Raw genomic sequence first — 18,169 nt, forward strand, 5'->3', positions numbered from 1 at the left:
GGCCTACACTACTGAGGATCCTTGTACCTGCCTCTTATTATAGAAGAAAAAAAAAAAAAAAAAGGCAAGTTGATTTCTTCCTGGATATACCAAAAGCACAGCAATAATACAAATCCTATAGGATATACACTCACCGGCCACTTTATTAGGTACACCTGTCCAACTGCTCGTTAACACTTAATTTCTAATCAGCCAATCACATGGCGGCAACTCAGTGCATTTAGGCATGTAGACATGGTCAAGACAATCTCCTGCAGTTCAAACCGAGCATCAGTATGGGGAAGAAAGGTGATTTGAGTGCCTTTGAACGTGGCATGGTTGTTGGTGCCAGAAGGGCTGGTCTGAGTATTTCAGAAACTGCTGATCTACTGGGATTTTCACGCACAACCATCTCTAGGGTTTACAGAGAATGGTCCGAAAAAGAAAAAACATCCAGTGAGCGGCAGTTCTGTGGGCGGAAATGCGTTGTTGATGCCAGAGGTCAGAGGAGAATGGCCAGACTGGTTCGAGCTGATAGAAAGGCAACAGTGACTCAAATAGCCACCCGTTACAACCAAGGTAGCCAGAAGAGCATCTCTGAACGCCGCACAGTACGTCGAACTTTGAGGCAGATGGGCTACAGCAGCAGAAGACCACACCGGGTGCCACTCCTTTCAGCTAAGAACAGGAAACTGAGGCTACAATTTGCACAAGCTCATCGAAATTGGACAATTGAAGATTGGAAAAACGTTGCCTGGTCTGATGAGTCTCGATTTCTGCTGCGACATTCGGATGGTAGGGTCAGAATTTGGCGTCAACAACATGAAAGCATGGATCCATCCTGCCTTGTATCAACGGTTCAGGCTGGTGGTGGTGGTGTCATGGTGTGGGGAATATTTTCTTGGCACTCTTTGGGCCCCTTGGTACCAATTGAGCATCGTTGCAACGCCAAAGCCTACCTGAGTATTGTTGCTGACCATGTCCATCCCTTTATGACCACAATGTACCCAACATCTGATGGCTACTTTCAGCAGGATAATGCAATGCCATGTCATAAAGCTGGAATCATCTCAGACTGGTTTCTTGAACATGACAATGAGTTCACTGTACTCCAATGGCCTCCACAGTAACCAGATCTCAATCCAATAGAGCATCTTTGGGATGTGGTGGAACGGGAGATTCGCATCATGGATGTGCAGCCGACAAATCTGCGGCAACTGTGTGATGCCATCATGTCAATATGGACCAAAATCTCTGAGGAATGCTTCCAGCACCTTGTTGTATCTATGCCATGAAGAATTGAGGCAGTTCTGAAGGCAAAAGGGGGTTCAACCCGTTACTAGCATGGTGTACCTAATAAAGTGGCCGGTGAGTGTATATTCTGTAGGTTATATCCGACTTCAGTCACTTTAAATCTAACGCCAATACAAGAGGATGGGTGAAATATGAAGAAAATTCACAATGTAATATGACGTATATGTAACTTTTCTTACACAGGAATAGAATCCTTCAATTTACTATTAACTATTTCTTTGTACATAGCCGCTGAGGTCACCTCCTCCATCGGGCACATGATGCCGTACTCTTCGCAGCCATTCTCTTGAACCAGAGGATCGGTCTTGTGAGGGTCAAACATTATATTATTTGGCGTCACCAGGAGCACACCACTGACTGTTCCCTATGGGAAAAATAAAACAGAAGAAAAAACACAACACCATTTATAAAGAAAATGTATTGCAATGTATTTCTTACAAAACCAGAGGAATAAGAGAGAGCAATACAGACAATGTCTCTAAGGTCTACAAGGGAGATAACCAGAAGTAACGCAGACACTTACCTTCCCATCAGTTATGTACTTGCAGTTAATTTTCAGGAACTTCTCAGTGAAGGCTTCTTCTTCTTCGGATGTAGAAGATACCACCCTGGATGGCCGGATAGAAGAATAGGCCGGGGAGGATGTGGACTCTTTGTGGCGACTGTGGTCGTGGTCCTACAAAACCATTCCAAATATTAATGTCACACCACTTAAAAGGAACACTACACCTAGAGATGAAATCTGGTCCTCACTGCTCCTAAAAAAAACCCAAAAAACCCTAGTCTTTAAAAAAACAAACAAAAAAAAACCAAAAAAAAAAAAACACGGGGTTAATCACTAACCTCCCGCTGATATCATAGTCAGACATTTTCATTGTGGTTTTACTCAAAGATACAGCCAACAATTTACATTGACATTTCCCTTTTTCTCCTCTCTCTCTCAGGCCCCCCGCCCCCATTTCACTTTAGGCTAGGTTCACACTACTGTTATTTAATGTCATCCTGTGATGGATGACAGCAATGGACATTAAATAACAGAAGCAAATGGAGCCCCCTCTGTCTGGTGTCTGTGTGCACTCATGACATCAAATTTCTCCTGCATACAGGACTTACACAACAGCGCCCGCCATGTTTAAATTAGAGCCAATGAGAACGGAAAACTATGGAGGGGGCTTCATCTGTGTTCGGTGACAGCATCGGACATCAATAACAGCAGCCTTAATACTACACCCTTCTACAAAAAAAAAAAGTCTGTCCTGAATTGAAAGTGCTCTCTTGGTGTATGGGCACATCCCCATCTACTTTGCAAAAGTTTATCTCACCCCCATATTGCCTTCCGCTCACTGCACAGGAATTTCCTGAGTAGGTCCTGTAGTAACCCCACACCTGGAGGCTAGGGGGATACCCATCGAGTTAGGACAGTCTTTTGGCAGTCAGTAACCTGCCCCCAATAGGTCACCAGAGTAAGCAGAAACAGTGCTAAAGACCTACTAGAGCCAGATTACACATCAGACACTTCTTTCTATACCCTGGAATGGATTTTTTATTTCCCTGCAGTAAATTGAAAGAATAATAATATGCTCCGTGAAGTCGAAAAAGAACCTCTCTCCAGTTTTCTGAAGATACAGTCTCTGACCTTTAAGTATCCTCTTAGCATTGTCATGGAGATTTCTTCAGTACGTAGGCCTGACGCCACGTTTTTTTGATTCCACTGAAGTTGACAAGGCAGGGGTAACTTCTATGGCGGAGTTAGCCATTAATAAATCCGTGCACATCCTCTGGAAGCCCGTACACCTCACAGCTCTTTTCCATCCTAAGATCGGGCCATTACAATAACACACAACTACTCTATGAAAAGCAAGAAACGCGTGTGGTATATACAAGACCGAGCGTGCAACCTGATGTAGGGTCCGTTTCTCTGTTCTGATAATTATACAGAAGGTCCATTCATGCCCCTTAAAATTGGAACAGAACCTCCCCACTGAAGTGAATGGAGCACAGAAGGCACTCTAATGTCATCCATTAAAAAAAAAAAAAAATCTGCATGACAGATGAGGTAGAGATAACCCGAACTGCTGCAGTGTGGTATCTTATCCCAGAAGACAACTAAAGCCAATGTAAAGTCACTGAAAAGTCATTGTAATGTTAATGGTACCATTACAAAGTACGATTTGTTCCACGCTCAATAAGCCCTCATATGGTTCTGAGAACTTAGGAGGGGAGTACAAGACAAAAACAAAGCACTTACCGCACTCTTCTCAAATTCTACTTCTGAGGAGGTGGGAGACAGAGGACTTATAGGGCTTATTGATGGCGAGCTTTCCACACTGGAGATGTAGTCTGGATCCGGGACATATAAAAGCTTTAAAAAAAAAAAAAAAAAAAAGTGTCAACAAATTATACATATAGAATAAAATATAACGTGTGTCTCTATAGCTCTATCTACATAAGCACACGGTGCATATCTGAAATAAGGTAAGGTATTAAAAAAATAAAGCGCAAAAAATAAAAATATTCCACTCATGACTGAGGGGCCTCATGCCTTGAAACGCATAAGCCAAACTAGATCTGCTATGTAGTGTTTCACATTTTGTTTGTTCTTTTTGTCGTGTTTTGTTTTTTTGTTTTTTTTGACATGCATGTTTGATATATCTATTTATATAACTATTACATGTCAAACTTTATACAGTATATACTCGAGTATAAGCCGACCTGAATATAAGCCGAGGCCCCTAATTTTACCACAAAAAAAAAAAAAAAAAAAAAAAAAAAACTGAAAACCTATTGACTCGAGTATAAGCCGAGGGGGGAAATACAGCAGCTACAGGAAAATTTCAAAAATTAAAATGGTCGGAGTTTTTGGGTGCAGTAGATGCTGGGTGCTGGGGAGGGGGTGTTTTGGTTGTCTGTCTGCCCCTTCCCTAAGCTTGAAGACCATTTTTTTTCCCCCACATGGAATTCAGCCTGGCAGAGTACAGGGTATCTGCAGTGCTCCTATTAACCCCTTCCCGACGGAATACGAGCACTGCAGATCCCCTATATTCAGTAGACCGGGCACTGTCAGACACAGAATACCTAATGTGTTTGTGTTACACAGTCAGTTTTTACTTTTATATGTACCGGTATTCTAGGAAAAGGAGGGGATTTACAACTTTTATTTACTTTATTTTATTTTTTAAAGCTTCTCCCCCCCCCCCACTAGTTTATTGGAGATTCTATACTATACTATTGTGGCTGGTCATAGACACCTCCCCCCCCCCCCCCAAAAAAAAAAAAAAAAAAAAAAAAATTTTTTTTTTTTGCTTGACTGGAGTATAAGCCGAGGGGAGCTTTTTCTGCACAAAAACTGTGCTGAAAAATTCGGCTTATACTCAAGTATATACGGTAATTTTTTTTAACAAGTCTTTATAGTGCAGGAATATTTTTATTTTTTGTGCTTGGTATATTATGGGTACCATATTATTGGGGGGAAACAAAAAAAAAACAAAAAAAAAACAAAACCACACACACACCTGTCCCCCAGTATTTTATTTTATTTTAAATATGATTTTTATTGAATAGAAGAAAACTTTTACAATATAATAGAAAAACAGTTACAAACATAAGAAGAATCGGCATGGGTCCAATCAGTAAGACAGGAGTTACAAGTTGGAACTTCGGGCTGCAACCCAAATACATGGGTGACACAAACATGACCAAATAAACAAAGACCAAAGAACCAGATATACAAACACTACAAAGACACCAATTCCACGAGACGGAAATGAAAGGATGGAGAGGGGAACACAACCAGAGAGGTACAAGAAGGGAAAAGGGAAGAGAAAAAGTAGAGGAGATAGAATAGAAACAGAAGAGAACGAGAAGACCAAACAATAACATGAACAACATAACCACATACCTGAATACAATACTGAAATGGACAAAAAACAGAAACACACATGGTACATCCAAAAAAGAAAAGAAAATAAAGCCACCTGGGATAACAACACAATAAGTAGATAGTGATCAAGGGGTCCCCACGGGAGCAACCTGAGGCCGAGGAGAAGGAACTCCCTTACGAGACTCCACATACGAAATCCAGAGGGACCACTGGGATCGGAACTTGGCGTAAGTATGATTCTTATTGGACAACAGACGTTCCAAGGTGCATGCCAAGTTCACATGGTGGAATAATTCAGCTACGGTCAAGCAGAGAGCAGACTTCCACTGACGAGCGATCATGGCCCGAGCTGCGAGCACGATCTGACCCAGAACGACCTGCGACTCTGCGGGAAAACTACCAACGTCTAAGAAGCATAGGGCGAGACCAGGGGAAGGACTGATATCAAAACCGGCTATATTAGACATGAAGTGGAATACCGCTATCCAGAAGGCTCGGACCGGAGGGCAATCCCACCACAAATGCAAGAAGGAACCTACTTGGCCACATCCTCTCCAACAGAGTCTGGAGCAAGAAGGATCAATATGCGCCAGTTGGGTCGGAGTCCTATACCACCTCAGCATAATTTTCAAGGCCGTTTCCCAATGAGACGCCCCCCTAGAAACACGCTTAACAAACCTAGCTGCCGTATACCAGTCAGACAGAGGGATGGTTCTGGCAAGATCCGTTTCCCAACGGAGCAGGTGAAGAGGCTTGACCTGCTCCGGAGGGACAGAGAAAAAGCCATAAAACACAGATAACCCACCTCTAACAGGCAAGGATCTATTCCACAGCTTTAAAGCTAGTCTGGGAAAGGTCAATCTAGAAGGCTCGTAGGAATGGAGAAAGTGACGCAACTGTAAATATTTAAAGAAGTCTGATTTAGGGAGCTGAAACTCTTCTTGTAACATGGAGAACGACTTAAACCCATCATCAGAGTACAGATGGGTCACTTTATAGAGACCCCTAGAGACCCATCCACGGAGCCGGAGCTGGGGGAGAAAAGAGGTCAGATACAACAGAGGTAGCTTCGACAAAGGGACCAGGTCTTCCCTAGAGGTATATGATAAGAAGTATCTCCAAGCAGACACTGAGGCCCTAATACTCAGCAAGGGAGGGGAAGTGATGGGGGGCCCAAATCCTTAGGACGTAAAATACTCAAAAGTGGGGCATCTAGAAGGCTTTCCTCAATTTCAGCCCAACGCCATTTAGAAGTCTCATCCCACCCAACCTTAAGTTGATCAAGGATAGACGCCATATAATATTTTCTAACATCTGGGACACCAGCACCCCCGTGGGACCAAGGGCGTGTCATCACCTTAAGTCGGACCCTGGACCTCTTACCCTCCCATATATAATTGGACAGAATAGACTGAAGCTTAGTAAAATATGAGTCAGGGAGGGGGATGGCAACTGTACGAAACACATACAAAATTAGTGGTAACACCATCATTTTGATAATGGCGATTCTGCTAGCCCAAGACAACATCGGCTGCGAGAAGGAGGCAAGTAGAGAAGTAATTTTAGTCAGGAGGGGGATATAATTGGCAGAGAACAGATCCGAACTAGGGGCCGTCAGAGAGATGCCAAGGTAAGCTATACGGGAATCATTCCATTGGTAGGGGAATCGAACACTAAGGTCCCGTCTCAACGAGGGAGAAATAATAACAGGCAAGATTTGAGATTTGGAGGAATTTACCTTATAGTACGAAACTCTACCAAATCCCTCTAGGACCTCCGTAGCAGCACTCAAGGAGGGACCAGGGGAGGTCAGGGCCAGTATGACATCATCAGCGTATAAGCCAATTTTATGCTGTTGGCGGCCCACAGTAATACCCCCAATATTTTCCGCAGACCGAACGGACTCCGCCAGGGGCTCCATCACTAGCGCAAAAATAATAGGGGAGAGAGGACAACCCTGGCGGGTACCATTCGAAATCCAAAAGGGCTCAGACAAAAAACCTGATGAGAGCACACGAGCGGACGGGTGGGAGTACAGAGCCAAAATAGCAGATTTAAAAACTGGCCCCATACCAAACCTATCCAAATGGCAGTCTAAGTCCCCAGTGGACCCTATCAAAAGCCTTCTCAGCATCCAGAGCCAGAAGCAAAGAAGGCGTACCATCTTTTTCGGCTTTTTGAATGAGGTCTATAAACCTCCGTGTGCCGTCCGGAGCCTGCCTACCGTATACAAAACCCACCTGGTCAGGACTAACCAACTGGGGGAGAAGGAGGAGCAACCGTTCAGCCAGGATTTTAGCGTACAATTTAATATCTGTGTTTAGAAGGGAAATAGGTCGAAAATTAGCCGGAACAGTGGGAGATTTGCCGGGTTTAGGGATGGTCACTATAGTAGCCGACAACATTTCTTCCGGGAAGCATTGCTCCTCCGCCGCCCTCCTAAACACAGCCAAAAGATAAGGGGATAAAATATCAGCGTATTTCTTGTAGTAAATCCCTGAGAAGCCATCAGGGCCAGGAGATTTTAGCGGTTTCAGTGAGGCTATAGCCTCCGTAACCTCAACCAGGGTAATAGGCGAGGCCAGGGAGGCAGACTGGGCAGGGGAAAGGCGGGGTAGGGCCACAGAATCTAAGAATCTATCAATTTCCTCCCGAGATGGCTGGTATGTCTGGGGGTCGTCCCTAAGATTATATAGTGACTTGTAATATAAGCGAAACTGCTCCGCAATAAGACGGGGGTCAATTACTTTAGTACCCGAATCATCTATAAGGTGAGCAATACGAGTTTTGGGGCGTGACTGTTTGATTTTTTTGGCTAAAAAGGCGCTAGCCCTACTATTATGCACATAGGCCTGACATTGAAAACGCCTAAAAGCTAAATCCTGTTGGCAAGCCAGAAGACCCTGCAATCGGAGTTGACATTGCCTAATCTCCGCAGAGACAGTAGGAGTAGGGTTAAGCTTATTAATTGCAGAGAGGGAGGATAGGGAGCGAAGAGCAGCATCTATGTCCTTAGATCTTTCTTTTTTAGCTCTAGCGCATGCCTGAATAAGTATCCCTCGCATATACGCCTTATGGGCATTCCAGAGCACATGAGGGTCAGACATGGGAGAGTTAAGGGAAAAATATTCCCTCAGGGCCTCACGGAGGTGCTCACCATAGGAAGGGTGATCTAGGATATACTCATTCAATCGCCACTGGGTAGGCATGGCAGTGGAGAACTTCTCATGTAGAGAAAGGGACACCGGAGCATGATCAGTCCAGGTGATCAGCCCAATATCCGTAGCTTCCGTCTGCATCAGCCCAATTTTGTCAGTAAGAAAAAAGTCAATACGGGAATAAGAGGAGGACGAAGAGGAGAAATAACTATAATCTCGTTCCCCGCCATGTTGACAACGCCAAACATCATAAAGGCCCTGGTCAATCAAAGAGGAGGATAATATAGGGGAGCGCCTCTTGGGGTTAGAAGAGTCTAGAGAATTATCTACCAAACAATTAAAGTCCCCGCCAACGATCAACATACCAGTAGCAAAAGTTCGGATCTTGGAAAGCACAGATTTCCAATATTGCGCCTGGGAACGATTTGGGAGATAAACAGTCACCAAAGTATACTTAACATTATTAATAAGGCAATTAAGCCCCAGAAACCGACCCCCGGGATCAACTAAAGTGGATTCAAGGGAAAAGGCTACCGAGTCCCGCACAGCAATAAGAACACCCTTACGCTTAGCATTGCAAGAAGCCTGATATATATGAGGGAAGGAGGGATTAGAGAACTTAGGGCTTTTACCAGCACAAAAATGAGTCTCCTGGAGAAAGAGCACATCACAGCGGAGGCGACGGGCCTCTCTCCAGACAGAGCTCCGTTTACAGGGGCTGTTCAGACCCCTAACATTAAGTGAAGATATACGGAGTACCATAATAACAGCCTAAGGAGAAATGACGAAGGACCCAGGTGGCTATACCAAAAGACAGGGATGCATAAAGTGTGTATGAACAGGCATAAAAACCATACAGAATTCCAGGTATAGAACAAAAACAAAGAATGCAAACAAAATAGCATAGTGTCAAAAAACACCGAATAACCAAAAGTAATCAGTTGGGGGGGGAGAAAAACAGGTCAGTAACACTCAGTGAGGGTGAGTATTAGAAAGGCACACAGGTCACCTAAATCAAACATTAAAGTCATATCAACATTAAGCATGGCGAGTCAGTCCGCCGAAGCGGATAAAGGTTTCACTTACGACCGCCCACCACAGTCCATTCCTTAGTAAGATGGGAAGGCCGCACTGAGGACTCGGGAGCAGAAGAGAGAGAGTCAGCAGGGGCAATCTTCCATTTACGGAGGAGGGACATGCCCGCCTCCACATCAGGGACAGAATGGAAAACCCCATTGCGGGGAATCAGCAATTTGGTAGGAAAGCCCCAACGATACCTTATGCCCCGGTCTCTAAGGATCCTGGTGATGGGAGCCAATTCACGCCTAGCCTGCATAGTAGCTGCGGATAAATCAGGGAACAAGGAAATAGATGCAAATGGAGCTGGCAAGGTACCACATTGTCTGGCTTCCGCAAGAATCGAGTCCTTAACTTGATAGAAATGGACCCTCGTTAGCACATCTCTCGGGACATCCACAGGAGCAGAGTTCGCTTTTGGAATACGATGGGTCCGATCGAGGGTGAGCTCCAGCTCAGTGAGACGCGGGAGAATTTTCTTAAAGAGACGCTGGACGTAGGCCACTAAGTCCTCTGCTGCCACATCCTCAGGGACCCCACGGATCTTGATGTTATTGCGTCTAGACCGATCCTCAGCGTCAGCAGCCTTAATTTTGAGCCATCTGACCTCCGCTTCCAGGGTGTTATGAGCGTCAACCAGTTCATTATGGGCAGATGAAAATTCTTCCATTTTATTTTCGAGATGGTCAGTCCGCTCCCCCAAAGCATCGATATCCTGTCGCAATTTGCCCACCGCAGAGGAGACAGTCTTGTTAATCCCCGCCTGTAGCAGAACAAGCATCCCCTTCAATGTATCACACGTTACAGGGTCTGAGGAAGCCGGGAAATCAGAAATGTCCGAATGAACAAAATCAGAGGGAGTATCAGAGGCAGATAGGACATCAGCTACCCGTTTACACAGCGGCTCCTTACCAGATGGAGAACCCCGAGGAGATGCAACAAAGCTTCTCTTACCGCCATCAATCAGCAGGGGAGGACAAACAGCTGATAGAGAGCCCTCTGTAGGTAAAGAGTCCACCAATTCAGACCGTGGAGGCGACTTCGCTGGGGAGCGGGAACCCGTTGGCGAGGAAGGCAAAGAGTGCGACATGGTGCTCGAGAAGAAATCAGAGAGTTTCCTTTGGAGGAGGGCGGTTTCTTCCGAGGCATAATAAAGGCAGCAGGGAAGGCCAGAAATGGAACTGAAGCTAGTAGTGCAGGAGGGTAACTCTATGCGGTAGGAGCAAAGTTCGTGGAGCAGTGCAGGAGGTCAGACAGCAACAAATTCCAGCAGGGCTGTGAGGGCCATATAACAAGAAGCCTAACAATCAGCTGAGAGCCGCTAATGGTGACACTGTGAACGATTTAGTCGAGCATGGCAAAACAAGTGGCCCGCAGTAGGGACACCCAGGCAATTGCAATTCCACGGGAGCCCAATGTGAGGAGCCCCCCCTGGTGGTGGAGTAGGGGCTCTGCACTCACAAAGGGCTCAACCAGAATAGGCAAGGGACAGGCCAAGTAATATAGAAAGTCCAGTCCAGGTGGAAGGTGAGGAGCCCCCCCTGATGGTGGTGTAGGGGCTCAGCACTCACTTAAAATAAAAGCACTCAAACAGGGGGGCAGGAGACAATGTCCAGTCAATGTCTAATAAAGTCCAGGGGGAGAGAGAGGAGCCCCCCTGATGGTAGTGTAGGGGCTCAACACTCTCTCAACCCCCCCTGAAGCTGTAGAGTACGAGTGCGTCACAAAATGGCTGCCGTTCCCGCCAGACCCAATGCAGGAGCATACAGGACGTACCACAGGCTCCCCACAGGCCAGGAGCAGACGCAGGACGCTGGAGGTAGCGTGTCGGGGGCCAGGAGAAACACCACTCACGTCCACACATCAGCCGCGGCAGTAATCCAGAGAAGCAGGACGGGAGCCAGCCGCCGCGGTCAACAGGAAGGAGCCGGAAGCAGAGAAGGCGCAGCAGGACAGACCGGTGAGTAGGCCGCTGAGTAGGCCGCAAAGCCTCCGAAGCCACCAGGTCCCGGGGGAGCAGGAGAAAACCGCCCAAGACGTTCCGCCAGGGTCCGAGGGTATTCCGCCGGGTGTCACCGACCTGATTCAGGTGAGTAGAATTCGGATGCCGAAGGGAGAAGGACGCAGATGCCGGGAGCTCCAGCAGACGCGTCCTCTCTCCTTGCCGGCTAGCCACGCCCCCCCGTCCCCCAGTATTTTACGCGTCAAGACAATCACTCCGGACTAAGCCCATTCACATGGGCATAACCTGGAGCGGAATGCAGTGACTGTCTGAAGCCACGACAGTCGCGGCTAGCTGCATTTTGGTCTGGATTCTGATGCGGCTTCCCGTGTCAAAATCCAGACAAAAAAAAAAATAAAAAAATACGTGAACTAACCCTAAGAAATCCCCCCCCCCCCCCCCCCCCGTCTCAAGATGGTGAACTCTTTAAAAGGGTGTTCTGTTTGTTTTCGGTGCTTTTTTTTGTTATTATGTTATCCAGTTTCTGTTACTAAAGGGTTATCCAGGATAGGTCAATGATCTGCAGGGTTCTGACACCTGGGATGCTTGCAGATCAGCTGTACTGAGACAGGACAGCTCAGTATTGTTTACATGTAGGGTGCCACACTAATCACTCACCATATATAGGTATATCTAGGGCATATATAGGGCATATATAGGGCATATCTAGGTACTGCAGTACTGCCCAATAAACTTCAATGGGGCAGAGTTGCAATACCAAAATCCACCACTAGTGAGCAGCACTATTCCCTGTATGTAAACAACACTGAGAGCTGTGTTGTCTGCAGATCTAAGGCTCTATTCAGATCACATGCAGCAGTAAGGTGAGGCTGTAGTAATACTGTATGTACATTAACATAAGTCAATGCTGTAGTAATACTGTATGTACATTGAGATAAGTCAATGCTGTATTAATACTGTATGGACATTAACATGATAGGGCAATGCTGTAGTAACGCTGCCACTGCAAAAAACATCCAATTCCCAGCAGCTTCTGCATAAGTCAGAAAAAAGTGATGCTGAATTTTCATGATAAAAATTCAGCAGCATGTCCCTCCTGTGTGACCCCAGCCGAGAGAAGTTTTTCCATTACAGAAGATGATGACACATATCATATATATTTTGGTGGGGGTCTAACCTCTGGGTCCCTAACTAAACCTGAGTCAGTGGAATATTGGTCACTCCTTGTGCACGGGACCTGTGGCACAGCTCCAGTCAAGTGAATGGGGCTGGCTGTTGCCTCCCGTGCAACCTGGTTTACCAGGGAATGTCACTGTGTAGAGGAACCATTGAACAGTTTTAGGAGTCCCAGACATCAAACCTTCATGATCTTAAAGTGATATTTTATCCTAGTGATGTTACGCATTTGCTTTATGATAAAGAGGCTCTCCATTTTCAGGACACTACATAACCATAAGTTACATGAACAACCCCTAAATTTCAATAAGAAAAGTGTAACGGTTGCAGGGAAATTGGCCAAATAAACATATATTGCCCCAAAGCAGAAAGTCTTTTACATCTGTATCATTAGTTTTCTTTAGCAGCGCTTACTATAATACAGATGTAAAAAAGAAAACTTACAAAAATACTTGCAAGCTGAAGTTACCTCCAGCAAAACTAACAAATCAGAGTAGAAAACCATAGAAGATACCTGTCCAGGTACGACCGCCCTGGAAAAGAGCTTGTTGAGCTGAACTAGTTCATTTGGTGTAGTATCAAACTTCAGAGCGATGCTATTTAAGGAATCTCTGGACTCAACCTGCAAGGTAAAAATAACACACGTGTCAGCAGCTTTCCTTCTAACAGATCAGGTATAAGTAAGGTTAGGTTCAAACTATCGGCAACAGGCCCAGATGAAGCCCCCACCGCCACCCCGCGGCGTCCACACCTACTGACTAGGGTAAACAATACACCGGATGATTTCTTCCGTCATGTAGGTTTACTTTCGTAACAGAGGAAAAGGACTTTCTTTCCTTACAAAAGTAAAGAACATGATTGAGACAAAGTCATCCGCCATATTGTTTACATTGGGGTGACTGCAGTCTGACATTGGACAGAGGGAGCTTTGTCATTTAATGTCCTTTACTCTTATCTGGTGACAGATAACAGAAAGGGATATTGAATAACGGAAAGGTGAACTAGGGCTGGGTGATTAGGACCTACATCAAAATCATGATTATTTCAGCATTTTACCTTTACGATGAATGGCGATTATTTAGGTCACACACCTTTTATACTATAAGTATTTGTTGGTCAAATCTTGTGACATTCAGCGGTTTTGGTCAGATCGAACAGAGCGGCACTGAAACGGACATTATGCTCAGACTCTTCAGAGCCCAAAGTAAAAAGAGCAGAGGTTCAAGGGCGGTGATCAAATATATAAAATAATAATTAAAATATATATATATATATATATATATATATATATATATATATATATATATATATATATATATATATATATATATACACATACACACACACACACACACACACACAGCCTAATAATAATTATAAAAATATAAAATAAAATATAATATTATATGTGAAAGTTTCAATGTTTGTTCCTCAATCACGTAAAAATGGCTGAACGGATTTGAATGAAATTTGTCACATACATAGATTGTAACCTCGATTAACACATAGGCTACTTTTTATCCCAGTAAATGACATGGCTTCACAACTGTTATGAATTTATGTTCACATACTATATTACACTGCTCGTACAGCAGCTTATCTCAGGTTCTGATAAAGCCAGGTCTGTTATCTCTCTATGTAAACACTCAGCTAACCCTCAGTCCATTGTGTACATGCATTTGCATATTATCTGATCTGCTCCAGTCAACATACTGATACACTGGATGGGAAAATACCTTTAATCCAAATTATTCTTAAACAACGAGAGCTATGAAGGAAGCCAGAAGTCACAGTTCTCCTCAAACGGAGATGACAGGGATCATCGGCGCCAACAACACACTCATTATATGGCTTCCCAGCGAGCTGCTGAGATGCCAGAACAATCACGGGCCCGGCGTGAGGAACAAGTTCAGCAGAAGGACAGCTTAAGAGCTGCTGAAATGCTGAAGCAGGCAAACCATCTATCGCAGCAATTTGATGAATATAGGCGGATCATCGATGCCAACAACACACAGACGAAGTCCCGGGCAGCGGCCAGTGTATATATATTTTTTAATAAATATTATTAATTATTATTATTATTATTATTAATAACACTCACCTCGCTCCTGGGCTCCGGTGCAGCTACTTGTTCTCTTTGGCGCTTCTGACTGACGTCAGAAACCGCTGAGGCCCAATCACTTGGGTCATGAAGTTTCATGACATTTGCGTCTATGCGTTGTGTCGCCACGTAACCCACTGAAACCCAATCACAAGACTCAGCAGTACCTGATGTCAGTCAGAAGCGAAGAGAAAAGCGAGCCCAGGAGAGGCGAGTAACATTTTTATTTTTATTTTTTTAAGTTTGCTCACCTCCCCTGGGCCTCTAGTAATTCTACTCTGAGGTATGAAGAAATCACAGTATATAATAGCAGTTCCATTTCGAACATGTTCAGTATAAAAGAAACTACAAATAGATCCTCGTAAATGTAATAAATACAACCCAGTTATTTGGGTTGATGTTTAGTTTCAGTTATTTTTCGATGAATCGCATCATCCCTAGTGTGAACTCCTCCTTAGGCATAATCCCACCCTAATAACACTACTAAAGAACCGAGCACACTGAGCCTGTACAGCAAAAACTAATTTAGATTAGACCTGGAGATTAACAATCCCAATTAATCGCGCATTTTACCTCAATTACGATTTATTTTTAAACCACACCCATTTCACAGTATGTAGGTTCGCCTGGTGCTTTCGTTCAGACCAAACACGGACAAAACAAAACTGCTATTATACTGTGGGGTCTCTTTTTATTTATTTTTTTATGGTAGAGTTGGAAGGGACCTCAAGGGCCATCGGGTCCAACCCCCTGCGAGTGCAGGTTTTCCTAAATCATCCCAGCTATATGTTTATCCAGATTCCGCTTGAAGATTTCCATTGATGGAGCGCCCACCACCTCCCGTGGCAGCCTATTCCACTCTCTCACTACCCTCACTGTCAGAAAGTTTTTCCTAATGTCTAATCTGTATCTCTTTCCCTTTAGTTTCTTTAGAGACTAGAGAATAATGATAGGAGTTCCTGCGGAGGTGATGAAACAAACAGCTTTACTCACCTCTCCTGAGCTCCGGCGTGACTCCTTGCTGTTTTCGGTACTTCTGTCTAATGTCAAGCGGCGTATCAGGATTAAGTCTATACATCACAATGGCACGTGACATTGAGGCCTAGTCAGCAGCCCCAGACATCAACCAGAAGGGCCGAAGACAACAGGGAGTCACGCTGGTTACTTTTCGATTACTTGCCCAGCCCTAATTTAGATTATACAGAGGTTACAGTTAAAACAGAGGGGCAAGGACACTGTCAGGGATAGCTGATACGTAACAGTAGAGGTGGGGCAGGTATGGTTGTTCCTTTTATAGAGAGGGGAGGATAAGCACCTGTCACACCTTTGCTCAATCTTTGGGAAAAACAATCAAATTGGAGGAGAGGATTCCAATCTGTTCAATTGTTTCCAAGTGTCCATCATGCTACAACAATCTCAAATCTCCGGCCACGGCGAATCCACACGTTGCAGAATTGCTGTAGAGCCGAGTTGATAGCGTTGTATAGAATTCACTAATCTGCACCAAGTCAATTCACTTTGCAATGAAAATTCATAAGTGGATTTTTGCATAGATTTGCAAAAATAGTCAGCTGTGTGCAGAGTCACCCTTCAGTATAACAGACAGGCTGAGAATAAGGCTATGGTGATTTTGTTGTGACTTCCATCACGCGACCAAAGATCGCAGGGTCACCTTGAGATTCCTTTACTCAGGTTAGTGAACGGAGTCACATTGTAACAGTAAGGGTGAATTCACACTGAGTAAACGCTAGCTTATTCTGAACGTAAAACACGTTCAGAATAAGCGGCGTCTAAAGCAGCTCCATTCATTTCTATGGGAGCGGGGATACGAGCACTCCCCATAGAAATGAATGGGCTGCTTCTTTCACTCCGTGCAGTCCCATTGAAGTGAATGGGGAGTGCCGGCGTATACGGCAAGCTCTGCTCATGCCGGAGCGTACACGCCGGCACTCCCCATTCACTTCAATGGGACTGCACGGAGTGAAAGAAGCAGCCCATTCATTTCTATGGGGAGCGCTCGTATCCCCGCTCCCATAGAAATGAATGGAGCTGCTTTAGACGCTGCTTATTCTGAACGTGTTTTACGTTCAGAATAAGCTAGCGTTTACTCAGTGTGAATTCACCCTAAGGCTGTATTCACACAGAGTAACGCCAGGCGTTTTTTGTGTGTTTTTTGCACATAGCGCCGCGTTTACGTCGCGTAGCGCCGCGTTACCGCCGCGTATACGCAGCGTTAACGCCGCGCTATTTAGCGGTGGCGTTGCCCGGCGTTAACGCGGCGCTATGTGCAAAAAACACACAAAAAACGCCTGGCGTTACTCTGTGTGAATACAGCCTAAGTGTATCCTCGGGGGTCGCAATGCAAAGCCGTTCACTAATGTAAGTGACGGATCTGCAAGGTGACGGATCTGCAAGGTGACCTGGCGATCTTTGGTTGCACAAAGTGAGTTGCAGCCAAAATGGCTGTGTAGCCCTAAACTACTAGTTATATGTCCTGCAGTGACACACTGAATAATGCAAGGTTTGTTACAATGTACTGTATAAGGGGGAGTGCACGCAGATTTTTGGCGCTGATTTTAACGCTGAATCTGCCTCAAAATCAGCCTCCCAATAGAGTTCTATTGGAAGAAGCCGATTTCTCAGCAGCTTTAACAGGAGCCATGGTCATGAGCTAAGCAATGTATTCACTTCACCTTTCAGTGTTATGGCTATGATGTAGGTGCGGTCTACCCGGTACACGGCCACTTGTTTATAAGAGGTATAAGTATAAAAGACTTGTCTATCTAAAGCGGATCACAAATGTGACAACAACAGGATCATTTGTGCAGTACACAAGGTCACACGTCCCCCGGGACAAGAACGCACACCCTGACGCAAGTCAATGCATGTGACAAGTGAATGGCTTTGTTGTGCCAACATCAGTCACCTAACTGGTTTACCCAGACACCATGCCCAAATGGAGAATGGGATTGTTCTCCTCCATGTGCTACTCTGTGGGCAATGGTCTCATAACAGCAATCACTGCGTAAACTAAAGAGGGTTCAAGGGGTTAACTTTAATGGATTAATGAAGTGTCACTTACCTATATAGTAAAACACCATCACAGGATCAGTGTGACCCAACAGGATCATCAGCAGCCACAGAAATATCTACAACAGGGGTCAGCAATCTTCGCCACTCCAGCTGCTGTGAAACTACAACTCCCAGCATGCTCCATTCACTTCTATGGGAGTTCCAAGAACAGCGGAGCAAGTAGGAATGCTGGGAGTTGTAGTTTCACAACAGCTGGAGAGCCGAAGGTTACCTACCCCTGATCTAGAAGGTCACTAGCAAATGCAAGGACACAGTGCAATGACCAAGAGTTACTAGATGGCCACTAGATGGCGGAATATTTATTTATAACACTTGTATAGCGCTAATATATTGCACAGTGCTGACATGGTCCGTCACTGTCCCATGTAGGCTCATAATCTAAATTCCCTATCAGTATGTTTTAGGAGTGTGTAAGGAAACCCATGTAA

At 44.9% G+C, this 18,169-nt stretch overlaps 1 protein-coding gene across 4 annotated transcripts in view; it reads right to left on the bottom strand.

The window, feature by feature from the left end:
- The window catches only part of OXR1 (oxidation resistance 1), a 358,052-nt gene that overhangs the window by 41,109 nt on the left and 298,774 nt on the right, over positions 1–18,169 (bottom strand). For all 4 annotated transcript variants that reach the window (XM_075270242.1, XM_075270241.1, XM_075270246.1 and 1 more), the window contains 4 exons: positions 13,062–13,169; positions 3,542–3,655; positions 1,817–1,969; positions 1,473–1,657 (listed from right to left, as the gene is read on the bottom strand). In XM_075270242.1, the coding sequence (XP_075126343.1) occupies positions 1,473–1,657; positions 1,817–1,969; positions 3,542–3,655; positions 13,062–13,169 (560 nt within the window). The remainder of the gene's footprint in view (positions 1–1,472; positions 1,658–1,816; positions 1,970–3,541; positions 3,656–13,061; positions 13,170–18,169) is intronic.

Source organism: Leptodactylus fuscus, chromosome 4 (assembly GCF_031893055.1).
Source record: "Leptodactylus fuscus isolate aLepFus1 chromosome 4, aLepFus1.hap2, whole genome shotgun sequence".
Taxonomy (NCBI): Eukaryota; Metazoa; Chordata; class Amphibia; order Anura; family Leptodactylidae; genus Leptodactylus; species Leptodactylus fuscus.